Source organism: Bombina bombina, chromosome 5, assembly GCF_027579735.1.
Source record: "Bombina bombina isolate aBomBom1 chromosome 5, aBomBom1.pri, whole genome shotgun sequence".
NCBI lineage: Eukaryota > Metazoa > Chordata > Amphibia > Anura > Bombinatoridae > Bombina > Bombina bombina.
Window position 1 is genome coordinate 145,200,402 of NC_069503.1, and position 20,278 is coordinate 145,220,679.

Here is a 20,278-nt window from a genome sequence, read left to right on the forward strand (position 1 = left end):
ATGAACTCATAGTTAAGAAAATCAGCTGAACACCAATATTTTCTCCGATGTCACTCAGCAGTGTGGGAACATCTGTGTAGGTGGCGTGTCAGAGGAGTATGCCAGGGCTGAGGATGAGTATGTGACTTCCTAGTTATGGTATGAGGTGCCAAATTGTCAAAAACTGATGTAAAAGTGGAGTTGTAGTGACAGATAGATCGATCAGGGAAGGAAAAGGAGGAGATGAAAGAGAGCAGAGGTTTGAGAGTATTTGAGAGATGGTGCTGATCTAGTGACAATGCTTCTGTGGAGTTTGGTGAGAGGATTACATGGAAAGAGAGTTGAAGGGAGTGGTGTGATACTACAAGTGAGGAAAACGAAGGGAATGGGACAAGGAGAAAGTAGTAACAATTAAACTATCAACCCCCTTTTATTTATATTCAATAAACCACCTCAATTACAATGCAACCTAATATATCTCATGATAAATTGTGCTAAGCAACTAATACCCAGAAACTAGAAAAGAATAGCTGCCCCTGGTGTATCAGAACAGAGAGTCACAGTAACCTCTACATTATCTCTAGAGAAATATTAATATGAATTAAACACCTAGATAATAATTTATCCATGTGTTTTTTCTGGGAAGAATACATCCTGACACTGAAATAATTTTAGTCGATCGTATGGCGAACTGTCTTGGTCCTTGTGGCTCTCCTTTGAAGCTCAAGTGTTTCAGTTGAGTCTATTCTGGTTGGCAGTGTGGAGTTTATTTCTGAATATTTGAGATTATTCTGAAGTAGAATGTTTTAATAATTGTAACAACCTTAGTATTATTTTGAAACATTTTCAATAAAAAAACAGAATTTATGTTTACCTGATAAATTTCTTTCTCCAACGGTGTGTCCGGTCCACGGCGTCATCCTTACTTGTGGGATATTCTCTTCCCCAACAGGAAATGGCAAAGAGCCCAGCAAAGCTGGTCACATGATCCCTCCTAGGCTCCGCCTACCCCAGTCATTCGACCGACGTTAAGGAGGAATATTTGCATAGGAGAAACCATATGGTACCGTGGTGACTGTAGTTTAAAGAAAATAAATTATCAGACCTGATTAAAAAAACCAGGGCGGGCCGTGGACCGGACACACCGTTGGAGAAAGAAATTTATCAGGTAAACATAAATTCTGTTTTCTCCAACATAGGTGTGTCCGGTCCACGGCGTCATCCTTACTTGTGGGAACCAATACCAAAGCTTTAGGACACGGATGAAGGGAGGGAGCAAATCAGGTCACCTAAATGGAAGGCACCACGGCTTGCAAAACCTTTCTCCCAAAAATAGCCTCAGAAGAAGCAAAAGTATCAAACTTGTAAAATTTGGTAAAAGTGTGCAGTGAAGACCAAGTCGCTGCCCTACATATCTGATCAACAGAAGCCTCGTTCTTGAAGGCCCATGTGGAAGCCACAGCCCTAGTGGAATGAGCTGTGATTCTTTCGGGAGGCTGCCGTCCGGCAGTCTCGTAAGCCAATCTGATGATGCTTTTAATCCAAAAAGAGAGAGAGGTAGAAGTAGCTTTTTGACCTCTCCTTTTACCTGAGTAAACAACAAACAAGGAAGATGTTTGTCTAAAATCCTTCGTAGCATCTAAATAGAATTTTAGAGCGCGAACGACATCCAAATTGTGCAACAAACGTTCCTTCTTTGAAACTGGTTTCGGACACAGAGAAGGTACGATAATCTCCTGGTTAATGTTTTTGTTAGAAACAACTTTTGGAAGAAAACCAGGTTTAGTACGTAAAACCACCTTATCTGCATGGAACACCAGATAAGGAGGGGAACACTGCAGAGCAGATAATTCTGAAACTCTTCTAGCAGAAGAAATTGCAACTAAAAACAAAACTTTCCAAGATAATAACTTAATATCAACGGAATGTAAGGGTTCAAACGGAACCCCCTGAAGAACTGAAAGAACTAAATTGAGACTCCAAGGAGGAGTCAAGGGTTTGTAAACAGGCTTAATCCTAACCAGAGCCTGAACAAAGGCTTGAACGTCTGGCACAGCTGCCAGCCTTTTGTGAAGTAACACCGACAAGGCAGAAATCTGTCCCTTCAGGGAACTTGCCGATAATCCTTTTTCCAATCCTTCTTGAAGGAAGGATAGAATCCTAGGAATCTTAACCTTGTCCCAAGGGAATCCTTTAGATTCACACCAACAGATATATTTTTTCCAAATTTTGTGGTAAATCTTTCTAGTTACAGGCTTTCTGGCCTGAACAAGAGTATCGATAACAGAATCTGAGAAACCTCGCTTCGATAAAATCAAGCGTTCAATCTCCAGGCAGTCAGCTGGAGTGAAACCAGATTCGGATGTTCGAACGGACCCTGAACAAGAAGGTCTCGTCTCAAAGGTAGCTTCCAAGGTGGAGCCGATGACATATTCACCAGATCTGCATACCAAGTCCTGCGTGGTCACGCAGGAGCTATCAATATCACCGACGCCCTCTCCTGATTGATCCTGGCTACCAGCCTGGGGATGAGAGGAAACGGCGGGAACACATAAGCTAGTTTGAAGGTCCAAGGTGCTACTAGTGCATCCACTAGAGCCGCCTTGGGATCCCTGGATCTGGACCCGTAACAGGGAACTTTGAAGTTCTGACGAGAGGCCATTAGATCCATGTCTGGAATGCCCCACAGCTGAGTGACTTGGGCAAAGACTTCCGGATGGAGTTCCCACTCCCCCGGATGCAATGTCTGACGACTCAGAAAATCCGCTTCCCAATTTTCCACTCCCGGGATGTGGATAGCAGACAGGTGGCAGGAGTGAGACTCCGCCCATAGAACAATCTTGGTCACTTCTTCCATCGCTAGGGAACTCCTTGTTCCCCCCTGATGGTTGATGTACGCAACAGTCGTCATGTTGTCTGATTGAAACCGTATGAACTTGGTCCTCGCTAGCTGAGGCCAAGCCTTGAGAGCATTGAATATCGCTCTCAGTTCCAGAATATTTATCGGTAGAAGAGATCCTTCCCGAGACCAAAGACCCTGAGCTTTCAGGGATCCCCAGACCGCGCCCCAGCCCATCAGACTGGCGTCGGTCGTGACAATGACCCACTCTGGTCTGCGGAATGTCATCCCTTGTGACAGGTTGTCCAGGGACAGCCACCAACGGAGTGAGTCTCTGGTCCTCTGATTTACTTGTATCTTTGGAGACAAGTCTGTATAGTCCCCATTCCACTGACTGAGCATGCACAGTTGTAATGGTCTTAGATGAATGCGCGCAAAAGGAACTATGTCCATTGCCGCTACCATCAACCCGATCACTTCCATGCACTGAGCTACGGAAGGAAGAGGAACAGAATGAAGTATCCGACAAGAGTCCAGAAGTTTTGTTTTTCTGGCCTCTGTTAGAAAAATCCTCATTTCTGAGGAGTCTATAATTGTTCCCAAGAAGGGAACCCTTGTTGACGGGGATAGAGAACTCTTTTCCACGTTCACTTTCCAGCCGTGAGATCTGAGAAAGGCCAGGACGATGTCCGTGTGAGCCTTTGCTCGAGGAAGGGACGACGCTTGAATCAGAATGTCGTCCAGGTAGGGTACTACTGCAATGCCCCTTGGTCTTAGCACCGCTAGAAGGGACCCTAGTACCTTTGTGAAAATCCTTGGAGCAGTGGCTAATCCGAAAGGAAGCGCCACAAACTGGTAATGTTTGTCCAGGAATGCAAACCTTAGGAACCGATGATGTTCCTTGTGGATAGGAATATGTAGATACGCATCCTTTAAATCCACCGTGGTCATAAATTGACCTTCCTGGATGGAAGGAAGGATAGTTCGAATGGTTTCCATCTTGAACAATGGGACCTTGAGAAATTTGTTTAAGATCTTGAGAGCTAAGATTGGTCTGAACGTTCCCTCTTTTTTGGGAACTATGAACAGATTGGAGTAGAACCCCATCCCTAGTTCTCTTAATGGAACAGGATGAATCACTCCCATTTTTAACAGGTCTTCTACACAATGTAAGAACCCTGTCTTTTTATGTGGTCTGAAGACAACTGAGACCTGTGGAACCTCCCCCTTGGGGGAAGTCCCTTGAATTCCAGAAGATAACCCTGGGAGACTATTTCTAGCGCCCAAGGATCCAGAACATCTCTTGCCCAAGCCTGAGCGAAGAGAGAGAGTCTGCCCCCCACCAGATCCGGTCCCGGATCGGGGGCCAATATTTCATGCTGACTTGGTAGCAGTGGCAGGTTTCTTGGCCTGCTTTCCCTTGTTCCAGCCTTGCATTGGTCTCCAAGCTGGCTTGGCCTGAGAAGTATTACTCTCTTGCTTAGAGGACGTAGCACCTTGGGCTGGTCCGTTTTTACGAAAGGGACGAAAATTAGGTCTATTTTTTGCCTTGAAAGGCCGATCCTGAGGAAGGGCGTGGCCCTTACCCCCAGTGATATCAGAGATAATCTCTTTCAAGTCGGGACCAAACAGCGTTTTCCCCTTGAAAGGAATGTTTAGTAGCTTGTTCTTGGAAGACGCATCAGCCGACCAAGATTTCAACCAAAGCGCTCTGCGCGCCACAATAGCAAACCCAGAATTCTTAGCCGCTAACCTAGCCAATTGCAAAGTGGCGTCTAGAGTGAAAGCATTAGCCAATTTGAGAGCATTGATTCTGTCCATAATCTCCTCATAAGGAGGAGAATCACTATCGAGCACCTTTATCAGTTCATCAAACCAGAAATATGCAGCTGTAGTGACAGGGACAATGCATGAAATGGGTTGTAGAAGGTAACCCTGCTGAACAAACATCTTTTTGAGCAAACCTTCTAATTTTTTATCCATAGGATCTTTGAAAGCACAACTATCCTCTATGGGTATAGTGGTGCGTTTGTTTAAAGTAGAAACCGCTCCCTCGACCTTGGGGACTGACTGCCATAAGTCCTTTCTGGGGTCGACCATAGGAAACAATTTTTTAAATATGGGGGGAGGGACGAAAGGAATACCGGGCCTTTCCCATTCTTTATTAACAATGTCCGCCACCCGCTTGGGTATAGGAAAAGCTTCTGGGAGCCCCGGCACCTCTAGGAACTTGTCCATTTTACATAGTTTCTCTGGGATGACCAAATTTTCACAATCATCCAGAGTGGATAATACCTCCTTAAGCAAAATGCGGAGATGTTCCAACTTAAATTTAAATGTAATCACTTTAAATTTTAAACTGAACACACTTTATTACTGCAATTGCGAAAAAACATGAAGGAATTGTTCAAAATTCACCAAATTTTCACCACAGTGTCATAAAGCCTTAAAAATATTGCACACCAAATTTGGAAGCTTTAACCCTTAAAATAACGGAACCAGAGCCGTTTTAAGCTTTAACCCCTTTACAGTCCCTGGTATCTGCTTTGCTGAGACCCAACCAAACCCAAAGGGGAATACGATACCAAATGACGCCTTCAGAAGTCTTTTCTAAGTATCAGAGCTCCTCTCACATGCGACTGCATGCCATGCCTCTCAAAAAACAAGTGCGCCACACCGGCGCGAAAATGAGACTCTGCTTATGCTTTGGGAAAGCCCCTAAGAAATAAGGTGTCAAATACAGTGCCTGCCGATATTATTATATCAAAATACCCAAATAAAATGATTCCTCAAGGCTAAATATGTGTTAATAATGAATCGATTTAGCCCAAAAAAGTCTACAGTCTAAATAAGCCCTTGTGAAGCCCTTATTTACGATCGTAATAAACATGGCTTACCGGATCCCATAGGGAAAATGACAGCTTCCAGCATTACATCGTCTTGTTAGAATGTGTCATACCTCAAGCAGCAAGAGACTGCACACTGTTCCCCCAACTGAAGTTAATTGCTCTCAACAGTCCTGTGTGGAACAGCCATGGATTTTAGTTACGGTTGCTAAAATCATTTTCCTCATACAAACAGAACTCTTCATCTCTTTTCTGTTTCTGAGTAAATAGTACATACCAGCACTATTTGAAAATAACAAACTCTTGATTGAATAATGAAAAACTACAGTTAAACACTAAAAAACTCTAAGCCATCTCCGTGGAGATGTTGCCTGTACAACGGCAAAGAGAATGACTGGGGTAGGCGGAGCCTAGGAGGGATCATGTGACCAGCTTTGCTGGGCTCTTTGCCATTTCCTGTTGGGGAAGAGAATATCCCACAAGTAAGGATGACGCCGTGGACCGGACACACCTATGTTGGAGAAACAAAGTATATACTCTCGAATCACTAAGTGCAGGGGTGTAGCTCTATAAATACAGTCATTTGGCTGTCTCTGATCACGATTTGTAACTACATGTTAAAGTAATGGTTTATGTGGAATTTCATGCTCTTAGCTAACTCATTATTAACACTGCCTCGTTAAAGGGACATACAAGCACAAAAAGAAAAATGCTCTAACGAAGGATTCAAATGCGGAAGAAGGTGGTCGCTCGTGGCATTTGTCTCTTTTTGGAGTTGAATTTATTCTTGTGAAAGATCAACACTCTGAGATCTGGATTTGTACAGGTCTTAGTGTGTTGCACTTTCAGAAGAATAAATCTGGCCCTAAAAGTAGCCAAATGCCACAAGTGGCCGCCTTCTTCTGCATTTGGATCCTTATGAAGGATCCGAATGCACATGTTTAGTAAAAACTGCCTTTACAGAACATCAACAGGGGCTTCATGGTAGCAGTGAGATGTCTTAGAGAATATTACAAGCCCAGAAGTCCAGAGCCCTTTAGATAATTGTGCCATTTATCTCCGGCTTGCTTCATATGTGACGTGCGGTGACGTCAGAGGCTGGTGAGGCAGTGGCTAGGATACGCCTTCATTCTTTAGATATCCTTTGTTGAAGAAATAGCAATGCACATGGGTGAGCCAATCACATGAGGTATCTATGTGCAGCCACCAATCAGCAGCTACTGAGAATATTTAGATATGATTTTCAACAAAGGATATCACAAGAATGAAGAAAATTAGATATTAGATGTAAATTGGAAAGTTATTTAAATTTGCATGCTCTTTCTAAATCATGAAAGAAAACATATGGGTTTCATGTCCCTTTAAATGGTGTCTTGGAAAACTGGTCAACTTAGTAAACATCTGATTTTAGTCTAAAGGATTGTAACAGAAACTCTTGCCAGATAACCAAATGCTTGCTCCGATTATGAGATCTAGAAATCCATGCCCATTAAAATATGTTTAAAACATACTTTTTACTTTAATGCTGCAAATTATGCTTATAGATTATTTCATTATTCAGTAAATATAAAAATGTCTTGATCCAGTGGCGGCTGGTGAAATGTAAAGATGGTGGGGCGCTTGACCCCACCCTTTTAAATAAAGCCACATCCTCAGATGGCACTACCAATTCATTAATTAAATAAATAAAAGGTAGAAAGAAACACAGAAAAGCACTCTGGGGGAGAGGGAGAGAGAGATGGGGGGGAGAGACACAGAGGGTTAGAGAGAAAGAGAGAGAGACACAATCACACACAGAGGGTTAGAGAGAGAGAAAGAGAGAGACACAATCACATACAGAGGGTTGGAGAGAGAGAAAGAGAGACACAATCACACACAGAGGGTTAGAGAGACAGAGAAAGAGAGAGAGCGAAACAATCATACACAGAGGGTTAGAGAGAGAGAGAGAGAGAAAGAGACACAATCACACACAGAGGGTTAGAGAGAGAGGGAGAGAGAAAGAGAGACACAATCACACACAGAGGGTTAGAGAGAGAGAAAGAGAGAGAGAGAGAGACACAATCACATACAGAGGGTTAGAGAAAGAGAGACACAATCACACACAGAGGGTTAGAGAGAGAGAGAAAGAGAGACACAATCACACACAGAGGGTTAGAGAGAGAGAGAGAAAGAGACACAATCATACACAGAGGATTAGAGAGAGAGAGAGACACACAATCACACACAGAGGGTTAGAGAGAGAGAGAGAGAGAAAGAGAGAGACACAATCACATACAGAGGGGTAGAGAGAGAGAAAGAGAAAGAAGGAGAGACACAATCACACACAGGGTTAGAGAAAGAGGGAAAGAGAGAGAGATACAATCACATACAGAGGGTTAGAGAAAGAGAGACACAATCACACACAGAGGGTTAGAGAGAGAGAGAGAGAGAGAGAGAGAGAAAGACAGAGAGACACAATCATACACAGAGGGTTAGAGAGAGAAAGAGAGAGAGACACAATCACACACAGAGGGATAGAGGGATAGAGAGAGAGAGAGAGTTACACACAGAGGGTTAGAGAGAGAGAGATAAATAGAGACACAATCACACACAGAGGGTTAGAGAGAAAGAGAGAGAGACACAATCATACACAGAGGGTTAGAGAGAGAGAGAAAGAGAGAGAGACACAATCACACACAGAGGGTTAGAGAGAGAGAGAGACAATCACACACAGAGGGTTAGAGAGAGAGAGAGACAATCACACACAGAGGGTTAGAGAAAGAGAAAGAGAGACAATCACACACAGAGGGTTAGAGAAAGAGAGAGAGACACAATCACACACAGAGGGTTAGAGAGAGAGAAAGAGAAAGAGAGACACAATCACACACAGAGGGTTAGAGAGAAAGAGAGAGAGACACAATCATACACAGAGGGTTAGAGAGAGAGAGAACGAGAGAGAGACACAATCACACACAGAGGGTGAGAGAGAGAGAGAGAGAATCACACACAGAGGGTTAGAGAGAGAGAAAGAGAGACAATCACACACAGAGGGTTAGAGAAAGAGAGAGAGACACAATCACACACAGAGGCTTAGAGAAAGAGAGAGAGACACAATCACACACAGAGGGTTAGAGAGAGAGAGAAAGAGAGAGAGACACAATCATACACAGAGGGTGAGAGAGAGAGAGAAAGAGAGAGAGACACAATCACACACAGAGGGTTAGAGAGAGAGAACGAGAGAGAGAGAACGAGAGAGAGAGAACGAGAGAGAGACGCAATCATACACAGAGGGTCAGAGAGAGAGAGAAAGAGAGAGAGACACAATCATACCAATCATACACAGAGGGTTAGAGAGAGAGAGAAAGAAAGAGAGAGAGACACACTCACACACAGAGGGTTAGAGAGAGAGAGAGAAAGAGAGAGACACAATCACACAGAGGGTTAGAGAGAGAGAGAAAGAGAGAGAGACACAATCACACACAGAGGGTTAGAGAGAGAGAGAGAGAGACACAATCACACACAGAGGGTTAGAGATAGAGACATAATCACACACAGAGGGTTAGAGAGAGAGAAAGAGAGAGACACAATCACACACAGAGGGTTAGAGAAAGAGAGAGACATATAAGGGATGAGAGAGTAAGAGGGGGAGGAAGAGAGACAGAGAGAGAAAGAGACCATGGGGGAGAATGACACATAAGGAGAGAGATGGATAGATAGAGACACACACACACAATGGGGGGGAGAGGGACCACTGCATTTTTAAGTAATAAAACAGCAGAGCTACAGAGAGTTCAGAAAGTGAGACTATAAACTAGTGTGGAGTACAGAGGCAAGCTGCTAAGGTGTAAAGTTTGAGTAAACAAAATACAAAAACAATCCTTAAACTGCTGTAAAAGAGTAAAAAAAAACAAAAAACACTAAACCACATTCATTAAATTATAATTTTCAGGAAATCACATGTCCTGGTTTAGAGGTTTGTTGACCCTAGGGTCTCCCCTGATGGTTCTCTCTGCTTGGCCTACACCTTGGCTAGGGTGGGGCCGCAGTGAGACCTATTGAGCCGTTAAAATGTTTACTTATGGAATAAGTTATATATTATAAGTTATGATAAATTATGTTACTTGCTGTTTTGCATCTGTTTAGGTTTAAGCACTTTATACTTAGATAAATTTACTCTTAGAGCGGGGCTGACGTTTCTGCTCCGTTGTGCTAGCTCCGGAGTTGTTTTCTCAACCCCCCAATTGAAGCCCACTCTAGGGCTCACCTGAGGTGGACTATTTCCACCACACCAGAGGCACTCCTTAGTGCCTTCCTTCTCTACTCACTTACCCTCCCTCTCTCTCTCCCCCTTTCTGTCCCCCAGACCCAGAAACTCTGACTCCCCGGTTCCAATTCTTAATCATTACTATTTATGACAGGCTCTCCCCTGAGGTTTCTTACCCAAAATGTTAGAGGACTCAACACTCCCTTTAAGAGAAGTCTTCTATTGCGCTCTCTGAAACACCACAACCCTGATGTGGTGTTCCTACAGGAGACACATTGGCTCAAGGACGAACCGATTAGACTTTCCTCCAGGGATTATACACATATTGAGTATGCTCCCTTCACTAAAAAAGCCAGAGGTACTGCAATTCTCCTTCATAGGAGACTAGCCGTTGAACCAATCCTGACCGTTAGAGACCCACAAGCTAGATATATCATCCTAATTTGTAACATCAACCATGTGCTCTACACACTTGTATCAGTTTACCTACCCAACACTCATCAACCTAAGTGCCTCAAACACATACTCCATGTCATCTCCCAACACCAACAAGGTAGGGTTATTATCTCGGGCGATTTCAATATGACCTGGGAGCCCAGGCTGGACAGAACATTCTCTGGCCAGGCTGGGGCCCCTTCCCCTAATGAACGACTGGCAGCGAACTTCCGTACCCTCATGGCGGGTTCAGGGTTCTTTGATATCTGGAGGTCTATCCACACCCAAGACCGAGACTACACGCACTATTCACACTCACATCGACAATATTCACGTCTCGACTACATTTTCTCCACAGCAGATTCTCTAGACCTAGTTACTAATACGGCTATCCATATCTGCCACTGGTCAGACCACGACTGCGTTATCACCGACCTCATCTCTTCCAATACCACTCGCTCTAGACCCTCCTGGCGCATGCCTCACAACTTACTGCAGGATGTTCCTTTTAGAGAGAAACTTCACGCGGAAAATTGGGCATTTCCTTAAAACTAACGACCGGGCACAGGTAGCTGACGATACCCTATGGGGAGCTGCTAAAGCAACCATAAGAGGCTTCATGATATCTGAACAAGCTAGAATTAGAAGGCAAGCGGGTCTCTCGCTGGCTCAGTCTCACATTAAGCTTAGAGAACTTGAAGGCCAAAATAGAGTAAACCCTTCTACCCCTCTAACGACCCAAATAACCGATATTAAAAACCATATTTCCCAACTAGAACACAGGAAAACCTCACTAAACTCAAACAACTATACTTCTATAAGGGCAACAGGGCGGACACCCTTTTAGCCAGTAAACTCAGGAATAGAACTAGTATCTCACGTATACATGGCATTGTTAGGGAAGGCTCTCTCCTTAAAATACCCTCGCGCATAGGGGAATCTTTTGCTGAGTTTTACTCCAAACTATACAATATAGAAAAATCCGAGAACCCCCCCGTAACCCCGGAAGATTCCATTCGTGAGTACCTAAAATCTCTAAACCTTCCGTCCCTCTCACCCGATCAAAGTGATACTCTAAATTCGCCATTCTCTCTTAGAGAAGTTCAACAAGTTATTAAAAATTCTAAATCATTCAAATCACCTGGACCAGATGGCTTCCCAGTACACTTTTATAAAACTTATAACCAAGAAATCTCCCCCCTACTCCTTAGACTCTTTAATTTAGCTAGGAAAGAGGGTAAATTCAAGAGTGAATTCCTCGTAGCCACTATTGTAACTATATTAAAACCTGGTAAAGACCCCTCTCTTTGTGCCAGTTACAGGCCAATTTCACTAATCAATACTGACATAAAATTTTTTTCTAAAATTCTAGCTAATCGTATTGCCAACCTTCTCCCCTGTCTAATCAACCCAGACCAGGTGGGATTTATCCCTAAAAGGGAGGGTCCGGATAATACTAGACGACTCTTGAATATTATGACTCTGTCGTCCAGTATGAACAAACCCTTAGCGATTATATCATTAGATGCAGAAAAGGCCTTTGATCGGGTGAGATGGCAATTCCTGTGGGAAGTACTTAACACCCTTAAATTCCCAAGTTCCCTTTTAGGCGCAATCAAAGCCTTATATTCTACTCCCTCCGCCACGGTAAAGGGTCTTGGTTTCCAAACTCCCCCTTTTCAAATCTCCAACGGGACCAGACAGGGTTGTCCCCTATCACCCCTGCTTTTTGCTTTGGCCATCGAGCCGTTAGCAGAAAAAAATCAGACTTGACCCGCTTATGAGTGGAATCACCCTATGTGGCACCAAACACAACATAGCCTTATTTGCTGACGACATTACCCTGTTCTCATCTGATCTCGCGACCACCCTCCCTAGACTTTTACTGTTAATCAGGGAATTTGGTGCTCACTCTCATTATAAACTAAATATCTCTAAAACTGAGATTTACACCCAAGGATTCCAGAACTCGTATATAGCCCCCTTAAAGATTACATACCCGTATAAATGGTCGGAATCTTCAGTGACCCATCTGGGAGTCAAACTGTCCAACGACTTCCCCCGGGTTATCAGGGACAACTACCTCCCCTTGCTGACAGACCTCCGTTCCCTCAGTGAGAAGTGGAACCTCTCCCAAGTCTCTTGGCTTGGACGGATCGCTGCCCTAAAGATGTCCTTCCTACCTCGACTCACATACTTATTCCGTTGTCTACCAATCAAAGTCCCCAGGCACATTCTACTACAGTTTCAGAGTGAGGTTACTAAACACATATGGCAGGGTAAACCCCCAAGGGTGGCGCAGAGAGTCTTACAGTTGCCTCGGTCACAAGGAGGTTTGGGCTCTCCCTCGATAGTAAAATATTATGAGGGAGCCATGCTCACCCATGTCTCTCAATGGGGAGTCTCACGGTCTTCCTCTAAATGGAAGTCTATTGAGCAGGCCTCCTTGCCCTTCAACCTAACTCTACGTGACCTGATTTGGACGCCTGCACATTGTCGCAGGGACTTGTCCCTTGTAAACCCTATTATTCGGGAATGCCTGCAATTTTGGGATAAAATCCGCCACTCTAGACAGGTCGCTCCCCACCCCTCTCCCATAGCCTCCTTGCCTGGCCTATTAGTAGGGCTACAGGATGCCCATCCATTTAAATGGTCCCAAATAGGAATACAGATGGTCTCGGACCTCTGGCTCCCGCCATCGGAATGTGGATTTAAACCTGATTCACAGTTGGGAGTAGACGGAGCCTTGCCCCATATTCTGAAATTTGAATATTTCAGGATTAAAAACTTCTTGACCTCCTGGGGCTTTAAGCCTCAGTTAAATCGGCCTCTAACCTTGTGGGAGACCACCTGGAAAGAGGGAGAGAGGCTTCACAAACCCCTCTCCAGGCATTACACTCTGCTGAACTCTGAACTAAACTCAGACCTGGCTCCCCACCTTGTAAAGTGGGGATCTCTGCTGGACAGATCATTCACAGCAATTGACTGGGAACAAGCGCTTGAACGAACTAAAAAAACTATACATTGCATCACCCTTTTTGAAACTTATTATAAGTTGGTAGCTCACTGGTACTATGTGCCCACCAGGCTAGCTAAAATATTTCCTAGCGCATCCCCGTACTGCTGGAGAGGTTGTGGCCAGAGAGGGGACTCCCTACATATTTGGTGGGAATGTCCCAAAATACGCCCCCTATGGCTTAAATGTTTCAGAGCCCTTCCCAAATTAGGAATCTCCCTACGTAGCTCCCCCGCAGTAGCCCTCCTACACATAGGTACTAATTCCATCCCCAAACACCATGCTGGCATAAGTATTTACCTTTTTATGTCCATCAAACACCTGATAGCCTCTGACTGGAAGTCGGAGTCCCCTCCCAGCTGGTCGAGAGTCTGCTCCTATATGGCCTACCTATACACTATGGAAAAAAGCATATTTTATAACCTAGGCAACTCTGACCTATTCGAGCTTATATGGGCCGATTGGAAAGCCACTTATGACACAACTTGGAGACCTAACGTTCTCTCTCCCTCTTAGCCCTTTTGGCCAGACCAGGGAGCCAGAGCTAGAGATAGACCTGACCAGATTCAATTGCCTCCCTGACGACATACCCACTCTAGAATGACGACATAGTCCTCAAATCCTCTTCTTCTCCTCTACCCTTCTTACTCCTATTCTTCTATCCCCCCCTCCTTTCTCTCCTGGGCGGGAATCCCCCGGTTCTCCCCCATCCGCGTCACAAAACCCCATTATGTGTTTTAACTAACCTCTGTATATGCGGAATCCTTTTGAATTACTCACTATACATTTCAAATTATGTGTTTACAGATCACCTAGAGGACGTTTTGAGTCCTCGAATTATTAATTTTGTTTCTGTTTTGTTTCCTTTTCTCATTTTGTGCATATTCTTACTTGTAAGCATGATACGATAAATAAAGTTCTTTTGAAACTCAAAAAAAAAAAAAAAAAAAAAAATTATAATTTTCACTAAGCAAAATCTAAGGTTGCAGAACTTACTTCAATAAAATGTAGCTAAAACACTGCAAGTCTGCATCTCTTCCTGCTCTGTAAGGAAGTGACAGTGGCACATTCCACTGCACTTGGAGGGGAAGTACTGAACTCTCTTTTTCACTTTATCAAAGCTGGCAGCTTCACAGGACAGCAACAAAATAAATTAAAGTTGTTTTTTTCTGTTTTTGTTTTTTTATATGATTTAACATCCAGCCCCAACCCTAAGTTCCACTTACTAATGCCTCTCACTGGACTGGGTCAGCCCAAATAGGACTGCCTCAAATAAGCACTTATGGGCCATGCAATGATCTTAACCACTTTAATCCAGTAGGTGCCGCAGCATGTTGTGTAATGGTGGGCAGACCTGCTTGTGCCTCTCCATTGCACAACATGTAGCTGTGAGGAAAAAGTCAATAAAAAAAATATATTTTTGCCCATGAGAGGTGAAGCCCTGCTTCACCTGCCTCTAGTGACTGCACATCACACACATTATATATATATATATATATATATATATATATATATATATATATATATATATATATATATATATCTGCCTGCTTCTGCTATGTCTCTTGTTTTTCTTTCTGTCTTAAGACAAATTTCTTATGAACACATTCATACATTGCCCTATCAAAAACAAAAATGTCTCCAAGATATGTCCTGCTTACCATATTGTATACCTGGTGATGCCACCCGCTAGGAATAAAGATTATCTGCCCCGCTTCCTGTATGACCTCAATGGGTTGGCAGCACTTGCTGGCATTTGGGTAAATGCTTTTATCTTGAAGGCAAGATGAAGTTATGTCAAACGGTAAATTCTCATGACAATCTCTTAGATACTCTTCTTGGCCAGCTGGAAAGAGAATCCATTTCTTCTGACCACAAACATTAGCTGACCAGCTGTAGGATCTAAACACATCAGCATGGAAAGGTGTCCTATACATACACACACAAGTCATTTTTGTTAAAATTGTTTTCCTTATCTTGTTTGTGTAGTAATAATAACAGATTTTATAGTATGAACAATAATACAAATACAATATAAATGTCAAATTATCAAAAATCACCCCGTGTTGAATAAATTTTATACTTTGCACTCTGCATTTAAACATCACTTTCAATGCTTTTTATGTTACAACACAAATAATATGTTGGTTTTTTTAACATCACTTTCAGTGCTTTTTCTGTTACAACACAAATAATATGTTGGGTTTTTTAACATCACTTTCAGTGCTTTTTCTGTTACCAACACAAATAATATGTTGTTTTTTTCACTGCACTTTAAAAGGACATTCAAGTTTGCGCTCTAAGCGTTTAATCCCTGCAAAGGGATTAAAGTTCAGAGAAGGTGCCACAAGCACTGCAAGATGCTAAGCTAAATACAGCTGGTGATTAGCGGGGCTGTGCGACTGCAGTTAATTGGCTCTTTAGGTGTTTCAAAACTTGCAAACTACACAAAACTTTAATTTCAGTGAAGAGTTGCAACATATTTTAAATGTACGCATACCTTTACCCCTTACCAAAACTTAAAGGGACAGTAAAGTCAGAATTAATCATTCATGATTCAGATAGAGCATGTAAACAACTTTCTAATCTACTTTGTTCTATTGCTATCCTTGGTTGAAAAACATATCTAAGTAGGCCCAGGAGCAGCAATACTTATTGTTTTTTCTTTTAGATCACAATTCTGCCATTATTATTAGAACAGATGCCTTAGAAGATGTAAAAAAAAAGAAAAAGAAAAAAGAGAGACTATCTTATCAAAAAAATATATATGAAAAAGAAATTTGTATTATATTGGGTGTTTAGTGATAAAACTGATATATATATATAGTATATATATATATATATATATATATATATATATATATGGATTATACAGCTTTGAAAGTTCAAATCTACACTATTCAATAATGATTTGAGCTATTTCTTTGTTAATTCACTGATTCCAGTTCCAGTCAATAAATATATAAGCTTCACTTTTGTTCTTAGCCAGTCCTTTTTGTGCTGCTGCTGGCTTGTAGCATTATCACTAGCTACTACTTTAACGAGTCATCGCAAATTGTCCCAGTCAGGTGCTGATGACGGCTCAGAGTTGTCGCTAGCGCTCACCCACCTTGAGGGCAATCTGGGGGCTCCCACCTACTCCCACACCAGCGATCTGGTGTGAATACTGAGAAGCATTGCCGGGGCTTCACGATTCGCACGGTGACATGACGTCACTGCGCAACTTTATTTAAAATTAACAATAGACAATATAGGGAAAAGGGGGCATGCTGCTTAGAAGCCTGTATCTCAGGCATCTAAGCAGCTACAGACCCCCAAGACCCGTTGGAAAGAAAATCGCCTAACCTTTCCAACAGTATAAGTCTTGGAGATCTGGAACAAAAAGTAAAAAATAAATATATCTAAAAAAAAGCTCAAATAAAGGTTTAAAGGACATAACACAAGTTGGGATAGAGACAAAATATAATAATATGTACTTTAATTACTTTACCTGCACATTTATACTGCAGTGCCTCATCATTAACCCTTTCTTTTAAGTGTCCGAATTGTACAGCTCTAACTCCCCCCACACAACTCATTTTATACATATCTACATATATCCACCTTAGCTTTTGGTAGAATGCAAGACTTTAACAGTTATTATCTGCTGGAGCATGCCTAAAAGCAAATAAGCTGATGTGAACTTAGTTAAAATACAATGCCTGTGTTTCTGATGTTAAACACTGATAAGGGGGGTGGGATCAGTCTACTCCAGAAAGCACAGCTATGTAAGTCATTTTTCTTATTTTTGAAAAAAAATGTTTAAATTCTTGCCAGCAATGTTCAAACATTTTTTTATGCAAACTAGTTTTACTTAAAGGGACACTGAACCCAAATTTTTTCTTTTGTAATTCAGAAAGAGCATGACATTTTAAGCAACTTTCTAATTAACTCCAATTATCAATTTTTCTTCGTTCTCTTGCTATTATTTGAAACAGAAGACATCTAAGCTTTTTTTTGGTTTCAGTACTCTGGACAGCACTTTTTTATTGGTTGGATGAATTTATCCACCAATCAGCAAGGACAACCCAGGTTGTTCACAAAAATGGGCCGGCATCTAAACTTACATTCTTACATTTCAAATAAAGATACCAAAAGAATGAAGAAAATTTGATAATAGGAGTAAATTAGAAAGATGCTTAAAATGTCATGCTCAATCTGAATCATGAAAGAAAATTTTTGGGTACAGTGTCCCTTTAATTAGCCCTTTTAGAATATGCACAGATCTCAACCTGTTTTATGGCACTTTATGTTTACGCTGCTATAAAGCTGTTAGTCTGCTGTACTAAAGTTGTTTCTCATAGGAAATAGTAAATATGAATTTTGTTAAACTAATTATAAACAAACCCCTTAATGAATATCAAATAAACAAAAACAAAAAATATTTTCTTAATGAATGATTAATTCAAAAAAAGTTTTTTTTTCGTTTACACCTCTCGTTTTTTAACCTCTTTGCTTGTTTAGTTATACATTAAAAAAAACAAACCAAATTTTTCTATTACTAGTTGGTAAGCCTGCCCAGAGGGCAGTCTATGTGGTATTAATAAAATTACCCTATTAACCTCTAAACCGCATAACCCTCACATCGCAATAAATCTAATTACCCTATTAACCCCTAAACTGTAAAACCCCCACATCGCACTAAACATAATTAACCTATTACCCTCTAAACCGCAAAACCCCCACATCGCAAGAAAACCTAATTACCCTATTAACCCCTAAACCGCAAAACCCCCACATCGCAATAAACCTAATTAACCTATTAACCCCTTAAACCGCCAAAACCCACAACGCAAATAACTAATTAAATTACTAAGGCCTAGATATAGAGTTTGGCGGAAGCCGTCAAAACCAGCGTTAGAGGCTCCTAACGCTGGTTTTTACCGCCCGCTGGTATTAGGAGTCAGTCAGGAAAGGGTCTAACGCTCACTTTGCAGCCGCGACTTTTCCATACCGCAGATCCCCCTACGCCAATTGCGTATCCTATCTTTTCAATGGGATCTTTCTAACGCCGGTATTTAGAGTCGTGGCTGAAGTGAGCATTAGAAATCTAACGACAAAACTCCAGCCGCAGAAAAAAGTCAGTAGTTAAGAGCTTTCTGGGCTAAAAGCTCTTAACTACTGTGCTCTAAAGTACACTAACAACCATAAACTACCTATGTACCCCTAAACCGAGGTCCCCCCACATCGCCGCCACTCTATTAAATTTTTTTAACCCCTAATCTGCCGCTCCGTACACTGCCGCCACCTACGTTATCCCTATGTACCCCTAATCTGCTGCCCCTAATACCGCCGACCCCTACATAATATTTATTAACCCCTAATCTGCCGCCCCCGCTATCGCTGACACCTGCATATTTTTTTAACCCCTAATCTGCCGCTCCGTACACCGCCGCAACCTACATTATACCTATGTACCCCTAATCTGATGCCCCTAACACAGACGACCCCTTTATTATATTTATTAACCCCTAATCTGCCGCCCCCAACGTCACCTCCACCTACCTACAATTATTAACCCCTAATCTGCCGACCGGACCACACCGCTACTATAATAAATGTATTAACCCCTAAAGCTAAGTCTAACCCTAACACTAACACCCGCCTAAGTTAAATATAATTTAAATCTAACGAAATAAATTAACTTATTAAATAAATTATTCCTATTTAAAGCTAAATACTTACCTGTAAAATAAACCCTAATATAGCTACAATATAAATTATAATTATATTGTAGCTATTTTAGGATTAATACTTATTTTACAGGCAACTTTGTAATTATTTTAACCAGGTACAATAGCTATTAAGTAGTTAAGAACTATTTAATAGCTAAAATAGTTAAAATAATTACAAAATTACCTGTAAAATAAATCCTAACCTAAGTTACAATTAAACCTAACACTACACTATCAATAAATTAATTAAATACAATACCTACAAATAACTACAATTAAAAAAACTAACTAAAGTACAAAAAATAAAAAAGAACTAAGTTACAAAAAATAACAAAATATTTACAAACATTAGAAAAATATTACAACAATTTTAAACTAATTACATCTACTCTAAGCCCCCTAATAAAATAACAAAGACCCCCAAAATAAAAAAAATGCCCTACCCTATTCTAAATTAAAAAAGTTCAAAGCTCTTTTACCTTACCAGCCTGGAAAAGGGCCATTTGCGGGGCATGCCCCAAATAATTCAGCTCTTTTGCCTGTAAAAAAAAACATACAATACCCCCCCAACATTACCACCCACATACCCCTAATCTAACCCAAACCCCCCTTAAATAAACCTAACACTAAGCCCCTGAAGATCTTCCTACCTTATCTTCACCATGACAGGTTCACCGATCCGTCCTCCGAAGTCTTGATCCAAGCCTCCGAAGTCTTCATCCAAGCCCAAGCGGGGGCTAACGATCCATAATCCGGCTGAAGTCTTCTATCAAGCGGCGGCTGGAGAGGTCCAGAAGAGGCTCCAAAGTCTTCATCCTATCCGTGAAGAAGAGGAGATCCGTACCGGCAACCATCTTGATCCAAGCGGCATCTTCTATCTTCATCCGATGACGAATGGCTCCATCTTGAAGACCTCCAGCGCGGATCCATCTTCTTCTTCCGACGTCCAACTGAAGAATGAAGGTTCCTTTAAGGGACGTCATCCAAGATGGCGTCCCTCGAATTCCGATTGGCTGATAGGATTCTATCAGCCAATCGGAATTAAGGTAGGAAAATTCTGATTGGCTGATGGAATCAGCCAATCAGATTCAAGTTCAATCCGATTGGCTGATTGGATCAGCCAATCAGATTGACCTCGCATTCTATTGGCTGTTCCGATCAGCCAATAGAATGCGAGCTCAATCTGATTGGCTGATCCAATCAGCC

The 20,278-nt window shown here is 41.9% G+C and overlaps 1 protein-coding gene across 1 annotated transcript in view; it reads right to left on the reverse strand.

The window, feature by feature from the left end:
- JMJD4 (jumonji domain containing 4) overlaps window positions 1-20,278 on the reverse strand; it is a 94,148-nt gene that overhangs the window by 17,672 nt on the left and 56,198 nt on the right. Inside the window, exon 4 of the mRNA XM_053713734.1 lies at window positions 15,020-15,287. Within this exon, the coding sequence (XP_053569709.1) occupies window positions 15,020-15,287 (268 nt within the window). The remainder of the gene's footprint in view (window positions 1-15,019; window positions 15,288-20,278) is intronic.